Raw genomic sequence first — 15015 nt, 5'->3', positions numbered from 1 at the left:
TGTTTCGTGGTCCTCCTGCTTTCTTTTTCGTTTTATTCTGAGATTGTTAAACTAACGTGCATGTCTATACTTGAGCACGTTTTCACGTGCCGTACGTCGGATTGACCTAATGCGTCCAGCAAACGACAGTAGCTTTATATTCCTTCCCTCGAACCCCCCCCCCTTCTCTCCCCCCGCCCCCTCACCCAATATCTCCGGTATGAGGTTAGGTATCCTAAATAAAGTAGAACGAAACTTTCTACGATTGCTATCGGCGTTGGAGAAGTCCGTATAACCGTGCATGGTCATGTTTTATTCAGGCGAGAAAAATATGCGATAACATGTTGCATACATTAGAAACCGACCACAAAAATGAGCTCGTTGCAAATTTTATCAATAGAAATAGGTAATTTGTGAGTAGTTGTGGTGAAGAATTTCTATAACGCAGGAACAAACAACCATTTTAAAGCGTTCCAAAAGTTCTCAGAAATTAGACAAGAAAAGCATATTGTTCTACTATGCGCCCCCCCCCCCCTCTTTTTTTCATTTAGTTAGACTATGTATCTTTATAAAATTATTGAACTTCAGTATATAGCTTTAGCTTGCTAAAAATCGAATGAGGTTTTGATTAGCCTTAAAATAATGTCTTAACTACGGTAACTACGAGCTGTGGGTCTCTATTTTGTGTTCTTGTTCACACCTTTCTGGTTCTGGTGATGAGTAATCGAAGTTAAAGTAAGTAAAAGGGGAGACACCAAAAACGTTTAATTTGTTATGGAAATATTTTAAATTGTAAATATTTTATTGTTCCCCGTGCTGGTTGTCTCGTTCCTACTGCAGCGCTCTCGTTCTTTGACGGCCCTACGCAATGCAATCATTAGATTTTCGATGCGCAGTAGTAGTACCGACTATTACGATTATTTGGTTAATAATTTATCTGTTCATAACTTGGCTCTTGGCGTTTAGTGCTCGTGAGTGAATCTCTCGCCCATCAATAACCGAAGAAAAACAAAAATTACGACAGGAAAATAAGGAGAAAGAGAAGGGGAAAAAAAGAAAAGGAGTGAGAGATAAGGAAAAACAATAATGAGAGCAAAGTGAAAAAAATAATGAAAAAAAAAAAAGAAGTAGAAAGGAAAGGAAGAAAGAAGGAGGCATATATCAGGACGGAGAAAGGGCACGTGTGAACAGGAGGCGTGGCAACCTCTGCATGGCCAATATCATGATTGTCCCCAGGGAGGCATATCGGTGCATCTGCTCTGCAAATGACTTCCCCTCCCCCCCCCCCCCCCCCCCCCCCCCCGTTTCCCTCTTCTCCCCAAAAGGGAGATGGGGGAGAGAAGGGAACTGGAGAGAGAACAAACTGCTTACTGGTTTATTTGAAGCAGTTCGAAAAATAAAAAGAAATTGGGGCACGAAAAGTGGCGAAATGAATATGATAAGTCAGAAATTATTCGGCCAAAATAAAAAAAAAAAAGATACCACGTGTCAAAAAAGACAAAACAAGGGTAGGTGTTGAAGGAGACCGAAGATTGGGTTTCGCGTGTGTTCAATTTCGATTTATTGCTTCTTGCGCTCCCCCTGAAGATTAATATTTTGTTGCTGATTCGTCGAGAAGATCGCCCTTCAAAAGGCGATGCAAGTAATCTTTTTTTTTTTTGTATGAGGCTTTTGCTTTTATATTTTAGGGGAAGTAGACGATTGATAAGGAGAGCCCATGACCTTATTAGCGACTTTTATGATGTGATGTAAGAGTGTAATTTATACCTGCCGTCTCAAAAAACCTGGCACGTACAGGGCTTGAAGGTGGCGGCATCGCACCACGATGGTGGGCCATTTCTGGTTGCACTAGCGTAGTAAGGCAAATTCAAGGGTGCAAAATGTTTGCTACAAAAGGTACACGCTTAGCGACAGGGCCACCACACGAAGTGCTTGAGTGACGTTAGTGCAAGCTATTTGTGGGGACCCAGTGTCTTCTTTATTTTCTGGTACCTCTTTGCCTAATGATAGTAATACAATTAATGTAAAGGAGCAAGCGAGCTGGACAAGAATAACGATAATAATCCGTGGAGAAGAGGAATGAGGAAGACAAAGAACAAACACAAATCTCCAAACGCTACTAAGTGACTGGTGCGCGACTGAAAAGATCCGCCTGGTCCTGGTTTCAAACCAGGGACCTGTCCAGGTATCCAACCAGGGTCCTGGTATCGAACAAGATGAATTTTTTCAGTCACGCACCAGTCACCTTTGTCCTTCGTCCCCCATGTTGCCCTTCTCCAGGTATTATTGTCTCGTTATTCTTGTCCAGCTCGCTTGCACCTGTTCTATAGTTGCATTATTATCAGAATGTGAAAATGCAGGCCAATCACCTTTGTTAGTGTTAGACTGGTGGCAGCTTTCAAACCCGCTTTCCCTACTGACGTCTTACTGCTGCTTATAGCTCAGTTGGTAGAGCGCTCCACTGGAAATGGAAAGATCCCTAATTTGATACCAGGACCGGGCGGATTTGTTCAGTCGCGCACCAGTCACCTAGCTGTGTTCGGAGATTTGTGTTTGTCCTTTGTCCCCTTTGGTCCCCCTCCCCAGAGGTTATGGTCGTTATTCCTTACTTAATATTTGGTAGTCTTAAGCTATTTCAACGCAACATTTCGCTAACCCTTACTGGTCGCTCTTTGTAATTAATTCCATTGCTGGAGCTACTATGCGCCACTAACAATCATTATAAAACTCGGAAATTAGTTTTTGCTCAGAAAACGTAGAAATGATGCAGACCACTAATAAAGATTCACCCCTTTCTTTAAAATAAATAAAATATAACTACGCCGATTTATACCCTACTCTGTGTAAAAATTACTCACACGCTCGGTTTCACAGATTCTACCATATCACTTCATGCACAGCGACAGCGAATGTGTTCTAAGCAAAGTCTTGTAGTGCGTAAAAAGAGATGCCATAAGCCTTTTGTTATAAAAAAATAAAAAAGTATGTAGGGCAGCCAAACTGGTTTCAGATGTAGACAGTCTTCTCGTGTTAAATTTGTTTTTGTTCCCCTGTAGTTTCTTGTTTATTACTCCAGTTTGTACTGTCGCCTAGGTTCCACGCGTTTTTCATTCGTAGGATCATTCTGTTCTCTGCTTGGACCCCCTAATATTATTACGGTTCCAGGAACGCGTTTCCGGCTGCTCTGTTTAGCGTTCTATCCTGCCCATGCATCAAAAGGGGTACCGGTGCGGCAACAACCTACGTCAGAAAACCCTTCGTGTCATGTTGTCAGATGTTGCGATGCGGTTGCTGCACGAAGACACGGCCGAAGGTACGAGTGAACTCGAGTGTCGCTATCATCGCGAAGTCCCGCGGACTCCTGGCCGCTGGACCTTCCGTGAACTGTCAAGCTGGAATTCGTGACCCGCAGCGGAACAGGCGTCCACCACATTCACCACCGCTGCTGTAACACCGCCAGGATCGCGGTGTCAAAGCAGACAACGTTTCACAGCAGACAACGTGACACTTCTACGGCGTCGCCAAGCGGAAATTGATGGACCAGTTTTTAGGACGCGGTAAACACACCAGGCGGAGATACGTTCGAGGCCACGTAATATTACTGTCCTTCCTTGGTTTAAATCTTCGTCGAGCCTACTACGCGAAAGTCTCTATATGGTTTCAAGTTAAACTCATACACCGATTCACTTTTTGCATCAATGCGCTTGCCTACAAGAGGTTTGGATTCTGCGCATTTAAAAGAATCAAATTTTCGAAGCGAGTGGCATTCTCGTATATGCATGGATGGGTGAATGAATCGGACTGAACCCTCGAATCAGGTGGCAGCTGGCGCCACCTAGCCAGTGTTTTAAAGCTCAACTACTGATCTGAACAAGCGTTCGGTGCATGCGTGAAGCCGTCATAACTTTAGTTGACAAGAGGCAGGCGGCAGTGCCCCGGACGGCTCGTGCCGTCTCGTGCCCTTCACGAGCTGAGTTCCAGTGAGGTTGGGGCACGTGCAGAAAGGCTAAAGGTGCGTTCCCACCGGCGATGCGATCTAGTCGCGCGATAACTTTCATCACAAAAGCGACCATCGCGGGCAAAAAGCGACGCGATTTGAGCAGTCGCTCCTTGACCCGACTTTTTTGCGATGAGATCTAGTCGCGGAGCGGCTGAGACAATTAACGGCGTTCGGAGCAAGAGTTTTTGACAAAGTACTCGCCAACGAAGGCGTTGGACTCGCTCATCGCGCACGCCGGCGTAACCATCTAGCTTTTTTTGCGATGCGATCTAGTCGCATCGCGCGACTGCTTACATCGCCGGTGGGAATGCGCCTTAGCGGCAGCGGTGCCGTTGTCAAACTGGCTGGTGAGATCGGTCTATTCGCCCTTTCTGTCGTGAGTCGAAACTTGGTTGTGCCGGCGTGCAAATAGCCCTAGAAGGGACACTGAACCAAACATTTTGGTGTCCACAATAGGTGGCGCACAATTTTCCCACGAGCCAGCAGCCGTCGGTTTGCGGGAGCACGCGCAACAAATTTGACGTCATAGTCCACTATTCACGCTTACGATGACACTGCAATGTATAGGCTCTGGGCAAAAGGAGAATTAAACCAGGCTTTTCATCTCCACAAGCGAAAGGTACGTGCTTGTTACACCAATTATTCACCTACATTTTACACCAGACCTCATTGTGGAAATGAAAAGCCTGCATTTGTTCACCTTTTCCGCGGAGCCAACACATTTACCTGTCATCTTAAGCTTGAATGGAGGACTATGACATCAATTTTGTTGCGTGTGCTCGCGCACACTCAACGAATTTGCCCCTATCAAGGCCCACGAATCAAATACGTGGGATTTCATTGCTCACGTACTTGATTCTTGACGTTTGAATGTTTTCTATCCCCTCCTAGAGATGCACGACGGGGTCATTTTCATATCGTGTCAGGAAAGGGATAAATTAGCAATATACAGAAAAACTCAACTTTGTTACGTCACGGCGCGCTGGTGGCGCGTCGAGCGCACTTCCGGTCTGGGACTGTGGGCGGAAGTCACCCTGCAAGACGTGCATTCCTGTGTTGTTTGGAAAGAAACGAGACGAAAACCTGCCTTCTCGTCAAAACGCGCCACTGGAGCTGTACCCAACGAGTCGAGAAAGGTGTGAGGGTCAGTTTTCATGCGCGTGGTTCGTCCGAGAACGTGGATATGTGCCGTGAAAAGGGAAAACCAGACGCCGTCGGACCACGGATGCTTGGGCCGGATGCACTTTGAGTTAAATTCACGGATACTTGTGGTCGTCAGATTTATTTGTTTTGTTCCAACATGAATGCGTGAAAACGTCAAGTTGTAGGGACCACCTGCGGACTACGTTTAGTGCGTCTTCAAGTTCAAACGGCCACCTGATCTTTCGAACTGTCGTCTCCTCTTTCAAACGTTTCTGTTTGTCGTCTGCTCCTTCAGACGACACGGGCCCGTAGACCAAACGTTGGCCCGGTAATTGCGACAAGAAGTCAGTTCAGGCCTAAAAGGCTTTTAAGTTTAAAGGGATACTGAACCAAAGAATTTAGTGACCATAATAAGTGGCGCACGTTCTTTCCACCAGCCAGCAGCCGCCGGTGTGCGCGAGCACACCCAACAAACATGACGTCACGGACCTCCATTCGCGGTTGAGATGACAGTGAAATGCATGGGCTTCGGACTAAAGGAGAATAAAGACAGGCTTTTCATCTCTACAAGTGAAAGCTACGTGCTTGTTAGACCAATTCATTGCTTACTTTTTACACCAGGCACCACTGTGTAGATGAAAAACTTGTCTTTATTTTCCTTTGGTCCGAAACCCATACATTTCACTGTCATCTCAACCACGAATGGAGGTCTGTGACGTCATTTTTGTTGCCTGTGCTCGCGCACACCGGCGGCTGCTGGCTCGTGGAAAAAACGTGCGCCACTTATTATGGACACCAAATTCCTTGGTTCAGTATCCCTTTAAAGGTTGCTTGGGGTAAGCGGATTCGGTGTAAGCAGTAGATACAAGGAGATGTTGATCATTGTTACTGTTGTATCAGAGCATGACTTCTATTAGCGGTGTCGTATCGCCACGCGCTTTTACTTTCCTGTATTGATCGCGCGTGACGTGCATCTGATTGTAATCGGTGGTGCCACTAAAAGGGCGCACCGTTGTACTGCTGTGTTGTTGCGCGAGCTACGACTGATGTGAAAAACGACGAGAACGATGTGTGTGGGACGGTTGGAACGCAGTACTTTTGGCCTTGCATGTATAGTCTTCTGGTTAAATGTCTGAGGGAGTAAATTGTTGACTCAAACCAACGTTACTAGAACACTCAGTTGGGAAACTCGCCGTCGAAACTTGGGCCGCTGGCGTCCACCGAGACCGAGCTAAATACGACAACAGCGCCACTCTTTATCATTTGTCTGTACTGTGGTCACCTTGAGCTTTTAGAAAGCATGTTTTTGCGTAAAAACAAACGGAAAAGACTCTTTTTGTATAAAATTTATTGGAGTTTAGTACCAAATAATGGGCACGTGATGTTTTTAAAATCTTTAGGTTGCAGGGATTTGCGGCACAATTAATATTGTTTTTATACAACCATGCCTCAGCGGTGCCTTCAGGTAGCGCGTCCAGACCTAGGTGCATTTTAACTTCGGTAGTAAGTCGCGGCGCGGTCCGCTGGCGAGACGGGGGTGGCACCCCTGTAACCTCTTCCGCTGTATCTGTTACGGCTCCAAAATGGCCGATTAAAGTTAAAATAGAAGTAATGTACAGTTCCTCGAGTGGCCGCTGCGGGAGAAATGGCGGCGTTGTGTTCGTCATTAGCTCGGTTCTTGAGGACAGATCGGGGCCACTTTTTCAGATAAGTCTCTATGGCAGTTTCCTTACTGAGTGTTTTAGTAACGTTGACTCAAACGAAGTTTTTTTAATTACAAAAAATGGCGAAGAGGATGGGATAAACTCAAGACGCCGACCATGACTACCATCCTCGGAAAGCTGCCAAAGTTCTGCCCCGACTCCGGCGACATCGATGTTTACATCAAACGGTTCGAGCTGTTTGTAAACGCAAATGGAATCGACGCAAGCAAGAAGTTGCAAGTCATCTGAACAGTCTTAGGGGAAAAGGCCTACGTAACACTGCGTAATCTGCTACTGCCGAATACGACAACCCAAGTCAAGTATGAAGAGGCAGTAGCGGTGCTACAACAGCATTACTCGTCAAAACGTTCGATCGTCACTGAACGCTATTGCTTCTATCGACCAAACCAGGAGTCGAGCGAAAGCATCGCGCAGTTTATTGTCGAGCTAAAGAGACTCGCCATGACGTGCTCGTTCGGAAGTTTTTTGGAAGAAGCTCTCCGTGATCGACTGATTGCTGGCTTCCGGACGGGCTCGATTCGATGTCGTCTTCTTGCCCTGCCTGACAACGAGGTCGCCTGGGAGCGTGTCTGCAACATAGCCACTGCCATGGAAGCAGCGCAGAAGGACACGCGAAAAATGCTACCTAACGCCGGCACCACAAGTGCCGTGGACGTTAACTGGCAGCGAGAAGCATCAAAGCCAGTCAAACAGCACACGACAAAGCCAAGAACCCCAGGCAGCGAGCGGACTGCCTGGAAAAAGGGACAAGCAAAGAAGCGGGAGACAGAGACTCTTCGTGCGTGTCACAGATGCGGAGGACAGCATGCACCAGTGAGTTGTCTTTTCTTGAAAAGCAACTGTTACAAGTGTCCGAAGCCAGGTCATGTCGCGAAAATGTGTAAGACAAAGGTCATACACCAGATTCACGAAAATCTATCTGAGAAAGATTTGCTAACTATTTGTCGTGCGAACAAAGATGGAGGTCCGCCCCCATAATCGTAAAAGCAAAGGTAAACGGCAAGGAAATTCCTATGGAATTAGACACATGAGCGGCTGTGACGATTATGTCAGAGAAAGACTTCCGCGAGCACTTACCTAAATTAACGTACCGAGAGGACGTTACTATCAGAGTGTACAATTGTTCCTCTATTGGCGTAGAGGGAGTAGCTCAGGTTGAGGTACGCTACGGTGACCAAAGTTAATACCTGCCCCTGCTGATTGCAAAACATGAAAAAAAGCACGCATGCCGACTCTCCTGGGTCATGACTGGCTTTCAAAAATCAAGATAAATCTGCATGACGCCGTTCAACGGTTGCAACACGAAGTTGTGCTGAACGTGCAAGAAGTCGGGCAGATGGAAACTGCGGATGCAGAGAAACGACTAAAAGAGCAGTACCGCGATGTGTTTCAGACTTGTTACGGTGCCATCAATGGATTCACAGGAAGCATTGCTACGAAAGAGAATGCGAACCCAGTCTTTTGTAAGGCGAGACCCGTACCATATGTCTTGCGCGAGGAAGTGGAAAGAGAGATTTGAAGAGAGGGTGAAGAATAATCCAAAGGAGTTCTGGAGATACGTGCGCAGCAATGCCAAAAGTGATATCTCCGTTCCGCCGCTTAATCACGATGACAGTGTTGTACAAATTGATACCGATAAGGCCCAGCTTTTGAATTCATTTTTTTATTCTGTGTTTAACCCGCCAGCACAGCGGGGTGTTTCTTTCGATGCGCCCTTTGTGACTAATGAGATGCCTCCGATCACACTCCAAGTGTAAGGGATTAGAAAGCTTTTAAATGAACTTGATGTAAGCAAGGCAACAGGCCCCGACAACATTTCTCCTTGTATTCTGAGGTCATGCTCTGGTGTAGTCTGCCTGTATTTTTATGTTCTTTTTGAAAAATCTTTAGATACATCATCATTGCCGTCAGATTGGAAGCTTGGTCGGGTGGTCCCGATACACAAGGGTGGCCCAAGGAACGTGGTCACAAATTACCGTCCGATTTCACTAACTAGCATCGCTTGTAAGGTAATTGAGCACGTCTTATATACAGGCATAATCCATCATGTAAATGCCTCGGGAATACTACATTCCTCCCAGCACGGCTTTCGTCAAGGTTACTCGTGTGTGACACAGCTAACAGAGTTTGTACATGAAGTGGCAGGTGCTCTTGATGGCCGTGATAGCGTTGACTGCATTTTTCTTGATTTCAGCAAGGCGTTTGATGTTGTCTCCCATGACTTGTTAATTGCGAAACTTCACGGTTATAAAATTGATAAGAAAGTGGTATATTGGATACGCGAATATTTGTCTCTCCGTAAACAATATGTTGTGCTAAATGGTTGCCAGTCCGAATTTGCTGACGTGACATCAGGAGTCCCGCAAGGGTCCGTCCTTAGGCCGCTGTTGTTTATGCTGTACTTGAATGATATCGTGGGTGTTGTGTCATCACCAATGCGTCTCTTTGCTGACGATTGTGTTGTTTATCGAAAAATACGAGCGAGTGATGACGTCGACATTCTACAGGCAGACATAAATGCAATTACCGATTGGTGCAAACTGTGGGAAATGAATATTAATTTTAAGAAAACTGTCCACATCCCATTTACGAGACGGCGTGTTCCGTCCCTCAGTACTTATACCATTAATGACGAGCCACTCACTGTTGCCTACGAATACAAATATCTTGGTGTATTCCTAACTGTGGTATCTGGAGTAACAGGCCGATGGGGTTCTTCGCTGGCACATCTTTATTGCAGGACTACCGGAGTACGACACATAGTCACGGGCGTGAGAGAGCGGCAGGATAGCAGCGGGTGGTGCAAACGGTGCGCTGGCTCAGATAGATATGGCGCCCCGGAACAGTGGCGCGAGACGCACGAGCGCGCGCTAGCTGTTGCCCGCTTATTGTGTCACCCATACAACACTCCCCCACACTTAGTTCAGCACAGTAATACCATTCGACGGCGTTCCAGTGCAATACTCACAAAGTAACACGATATGACAATTTAACAAAACACGAGAATAATTGAAGTTCTGGAAAGTACAAAGTACAGACATACTAAATACAAAATAATTACAGTTCTGAAAAACACAGTCCTCGTCTTTTTCTCTTCCTTCTCAAGGCGAAAACCTATTAGGCGCACGCCGTTGCCGTTCGGGATACCGGCGCTGAATTTCTTGCGGCTGGGCTGGGGAACGACCGGAGACTGGAGTTGATCCCATGTCTTGTCCCTCTACCACCGGTGACCCAACTGGAGGTAGCTCGTTCACGAGTCCCCCTTGCCCTGGGGTTGGCGATGATGGCAGGACACTCGGTATCAGCAAACCACCTTCCTCCTCCTCTGGGGTAGAGCTCTCCCGCAACCGCAGGTGGTCTTGGTGTCGCCGCCACACGAAGGTCCCCCGCGGTGTGGTCACGCGAAGCCTGTAGGAGACCGGTCCGGATCTAGCCATGACGACTCCGTGCAACCACCTCTCACCCGGCCGGAAGTTCTTGACGTACACCTTATCACCCGGCACGAAGTGTCGGTGTTTGCCACTGTGCTTCACCTGTAGCACGTCCTGCTTGCGGTGAACAGTTTCCTCTGCAGAGGGTCGCAGTCTGTCGAGACGGGTAGTGAGCCGCCGCCCAAGCAGCAACTCCGCAGGACTCTGAAGGGTTGTGGCGTGCGGTGTGTTTCTGTAAGCTAACAAGAAACTTGCTAGTCGACGGGACAGAGGCCGGCCCGGCATCTCTTTTCGTAAGGCCTCCTTCAGGGTGCGGATGAAACGCTCAGCCAGCCCATTACTTGATGGATGGTAGGGGGCGGTCCTGACGTGCCTCACACCGTTCTCTCGCAAGAAAATCTGAAATTCTTGGGAACAAAATTGGGGGCCATTGTCACTGACAACAACATCTGGCAGACCGAAATGACTAAACAGCTCCCTCAGCTTTTCAATAGTTGCTTCGGCCGATGTGCTGTTCATCACAAAAACCTCGGGCCACTTGGAGTGGGAGTCGACGCTCACGAGAAAATGACGGCCCTGGAAGGGTCCCGCAAAATCCAAGTGCAGCCTTTGCCACGGACGAGTTGGCCAGGACCACGGATGCAGCGGGGCTGGACCTGGAAGACTCTGCTGCTGTTGGCAGGTATCACACGACCTGACGCGATATTCAATATCCGCATCGACCTCCGGCCACCATACATAGCTGCGTGCCAGTTCTTTCATCCTTACGATTCCAGGATGCCCTTCATGCAGCTCGTCCAGTACGCGTTCGCGCAGTCCCTTCGGGATCACAACCCTCATTCCCCACAAAAGGCAATTCTGGTGCCACGTCAGCTCGCTTCTTCTTGCAGAGTAACGCTTCAGACAATCTTCTACTTTTGCGGGCCACGCACCGGCAAGGAACCTTGCCACTTGACAGAGCTCTTTATCTTTTGCTGTAAATTGTGCGATCTCTTGGCTGCTTACCGGAAAAGACTGCAGGCGGAGACTGAGAAACGCCGCGACGTCATCCTCGTAGTCTTGATCCTGAACCCCAGGAACTGGAAGTCGTGACAAGCAGTCCGCCTCCACGTTGAGTCGACCCGGTCGGTAAACCAATCGGTACTGATAGGCGGAAAGGGTAATAGCCCATCTCTGCAGACGTGCGGCAGCAATGCTCGGAATTCCCGTCTTTGGACCAAGAATGGTTTGCAACGGTTCGTGATCAGTGACCAACACGAAGGATCGTCCAAACAAGTAGATGTGAAATTTCTTCACGCCAAACACAATAGCCAGTGCCTCCTTTTCTAGTTGGCTGTAGTTCTTTTCACTCGATGTCAAGGTTCTCGACGCAAACGCGATAGGCCGTGTGTCGCCGTTGGAGTACACCCTGGACAGGACGGCTCCGAGACCGTATGCCGAGGCATCACATGACACCTGAAGGTCTGCCTTGGGGTCGTAGTGTGCCAGGACAGGTGCGTCAACCAGAAGCCTCTTCACCATGTTAAAAGCGTCTTGACAGCGCTTGCTCCAGGTCCAGACGACATCTTTTCTTAGTAGCTCGTTCAGCGGTGCTATTGTGGTCGAGAGGTCTGGGAGGAACTTTCCGTAGAATGTCACCATTCCCAAAAACGACCGTAACTGTTTTGAGTCTTGCGGTTGAGGTGCATCAAGGATCGCTTGCACATTTTCTACCAACACAGCTACCCCTTGCTCGCCGACTTGGTGCCCCAGGAACTTCAAACTTTCCTTCAAGAACTCACACTTTTCTTTCTTGACTCGGACGCCCTTGTCACTCAGTTTCTTTAGGACTTGCTCCAAATTCTTCAGGTGATCCCCGGCGGTCTTCCCTGTTACCAGGATATCGTCGAGATAGCAGGTTACTCCTTGAATTCCCGCCAGCAAGCTGTCCATTATCTTTTGAAACAGTGCTGGAGCTGAAGCGATCCCAAACGCCAAACGCTTGACGCGGAAGAGACCCTTGTGCGTGTTGATTGTCAGATAGGGTTGTGACTCAGGGTGGACCGGAACTTGCTGGTATGCACGACTTAAGTCTATTTTCGAGAAAACAGTCGCCCCAGCTACCGTTGCTAGAATATCTTCCAACCTTGGCAACGGGTACTGCTCCACGTCCAGGCAAGGGTTTACCGTTGTTTTGTAGTCCCCGCAAAGGCGTACAGACCCATCCTTCTTCAAAACCGGGACAACTGGTGTAGCGTAGTCACTATGGGCCACCGCTTCAATGACACCTGTCACCTCCAGTCTCTTTAGCTCTTCTTCTACAGCTGGCTTCAGGGCGAACGGCATACTTCTAGCTTTCAGAAACTTTGGACTCGCACCTTCCCTTAAGCTTAGCCGAGCCTCTTCCCCTCGCATGCATCCGAGCTCGTCCTTGAACACATCCTGGTAGCGTATTAGGATGTCTTGGAGAGACGCTTTTACATCAACGCTGACCGCGTTTAGCGATCCCAAGTCAAACTTGAGCTTGTAGACCCAGTCTCTGCCAATCAAAGGTGGCCCATCTTCTCCCAGTACGTGAAGCGGAAGTTTTCCTTTGAAGTCTCGGTACTCTACGTCCACCGTCGCCACTCCTTTTGGCTTGACACGCTCGCCGGTGTACGTGCGCAGTATTAGTGACGCCGGAGACAGCTCTGTGCGAGGAAACAACGATTGGAACTGGCGTTTCGAAATGATAGACACGGCAGCACCGGTGTCTAGTTCCATCTGAAGAGGAGCGTTCCCGACCTTGAGCGTGTATTAGAACGGCGCATTCATGTTTCTGTCTTGAAGCCCGTATATCGCTTCACTCTTTTCTTCCTCAGCGGAGAAGTTTCTGAACTGTTTTGCTCTGCCTGGTGTATTGGCCAGTGATGCTTTACAGAAACGTTGGAAGTGACCCTCACGGTTGCAGCGATAACAAATAGCGTTACGGTGCGGGCATGACGAGGCAATGTGCTTAGGGGACCCACAACGGAAACATTTGTCCTGAGCCCCCACTACCGCTTTCGGTTTCACCGCCGTCAGTTTCTGCAGTTCGAGTTGGTCGTTGTCCGCCTTATTATGACACGCCTGCACATTCATGGTGGCTCTTTCAATAGTTAACGCTTTTTCCACAGCTTTCTTGAATGTCAGGCTCTCATCTTCGGCAAACAAAACTCTCTGAATGTCAACACGACTCAGACCGCTGACGAATCTGTCTCTGAGGGTTTCTTCCAGGTTACTTCCAAAATTGCACGTCTGTGTCATTCTTTTGAGCTCGGCGACATATTTTCCGACCGATTCCCCTTCCTGTTGTTCTCTCTTATGGAACGTTGCCCTTTCTGCGATGACCGACGGCCTCGGCGACAAGTGGTTTCGCAAAACGGCCAGCACATCTTCAAAACTCTTCAATGCCGGGTCCTCAGGCGCTACTAGAGTCTTGAGCAACTTATACGTGTCAGCTCCTATGAGGCTTATGACCACGTCAACTCGGTTTGCGTCCGCTACCCCGTTCGCTCTCAAAAAGGCTCGCAACCTTTCCTCGTAGGATAACCAATCACACTTCGTGTCATCAAAAGGTTCGACTTGCCCGAATAAGGCCATTGTGACTGCCTTCCGGTCCTCTGGTCCTTGATTCAAGATGCCAGATACTGGAACATCAGTTGAAAGGCCCTCAGTTGCTGAGTCGTCCGACGGTCTCTGCATCCCGTTGTAGCAGCGAAATCCGTGTCCTCGTCGCCACTGTGTGGTATCTGGAGTAACAGGCCGATGGGGTTCTTCGCTGGCACATCTTTATTGCAGGACTACCGGAGTACGACACATAGTCACGGGCGTGAGAGAGCGGCAGGATAGCAGCGGGTGGTGCAAACGGTGCGCTGGCTCAGATAGATATGGCGCCCCGGAACAGTGGCGCGAGACGCACGAGCGCGCGCTAGCTGTTGCCCGCTTATTGTGTCACCCATACAACACTAACCTCGACCCTAAGTTGGAATAAGCACATTGACTATACTGTCTCTAAAGCCTCAAGAATGCTTGGCTTTCTCGCTCGTAATTTTAAGCCTGTACCGCGTTCCTTGAAAGAGAGACTTTATTTTTCGCATGTCCGCTCAATTTTAGAATATGCCTGCACTATATGGGATCCTCACACTGCTGTCCAGATAATCAAACTTGAAAAAGTACAAAACCGGGCTGCCCGTTTTGTTTTAAACAATTACGACAGGCGACTTAGTATGACTCGTGCGAAACAGAGCCTAGGATTGAAGGAGTTAAGCTTTAGAAGGAAGAACCTTCGACTGAAATTTTTTAATAACATATTTCACTGTAGGACTGGGATAGATAAAAATGCCTACCTTCACCCGCCAGATTACATATCGCAACGAAAGGATCATGTGTATAAGGTCAAGGAATTCCGCTGTAAAAGTGACGTCTATATGAACTCTTTTTTTCCTAAAACACTACGGGATTGGAACGGTTTGCCAGCCTCGGGGGTCTACATTGTTCCTAACGATATGTTTTATTCAACACTAACCTCGTAGTGTCTAGTTAGTAGTTGAGTAACGTTCGTAGTGTTTAGTAGACCGCATTTTTATTTTTTATTTAGCCTGCACTTTGTTGTGATACTGAAAGATTTATGGCTTGTGAATATTGCTCTTTTAGCTTTTGTATAACTATTCATGTTCTTCATTTCCAACTTCCCCCCCCCCCCCCCTACTGTAATGCCCCATGGCGCTGTAGGTATCTG

General features: G+C 48.0%; 1 protein-coding gene across 1 annotated transcript; it reads right to left on the bottom strand.

Annotated features, from left to right (window-relative positions):
• Positions 1-9934: 9934 nt before the first annotated feature.
• Positions 9935-10826, bottom strand: LOC120848908 (uncharacterized protein K02A2.6-like). Its single transcript, XM_040220997.3, has one exon. It carries the CDS (start codon positions 10794-10796, stop codon positions 9948-9950), a length of 849 nt encoding a protein of 282 aa, XP_040076931.1. The 5' UTR covers positions 10797-10826; the 3' UTR covers positions 9935-9947.
• Between the last annotated feature and the right edge of the window lie 4189 nt (positions 10827-15015).

The sequence above is a fragment of the Ixodes scapularis genome, unplaced genomic scaffold, assembly GCF_016920785.2.
Source record: "Ixodes scapularis isolate PalLabHiFi unplaced genomic scaffold, ASM1692078v2 PGA_scaffold10__122_contigs__length_95168666, whole genome shotgun sequence".
Classification (NCBI taxonomy): Eukaryota; Metazoa; Arthropoda; class Arachnida; order Ixodida; family Ixodidae; genus Ixodes; species Ixodes scapularis.
The sequence above is the reverse complement of the archived record's forward strand: the minus strand, read 5'-3'. Positions and strand labels throughout refer to the sequence as shown.

Coding starts and splice junctions, on each gene's coding strand:
- LOC120848908 (XM_040220997.3), bottom strand. CDS start 10,796: ATGAACAGCACATCGGCCGAAGCAACTATTGAAAAGCTGAGGGAGCTG.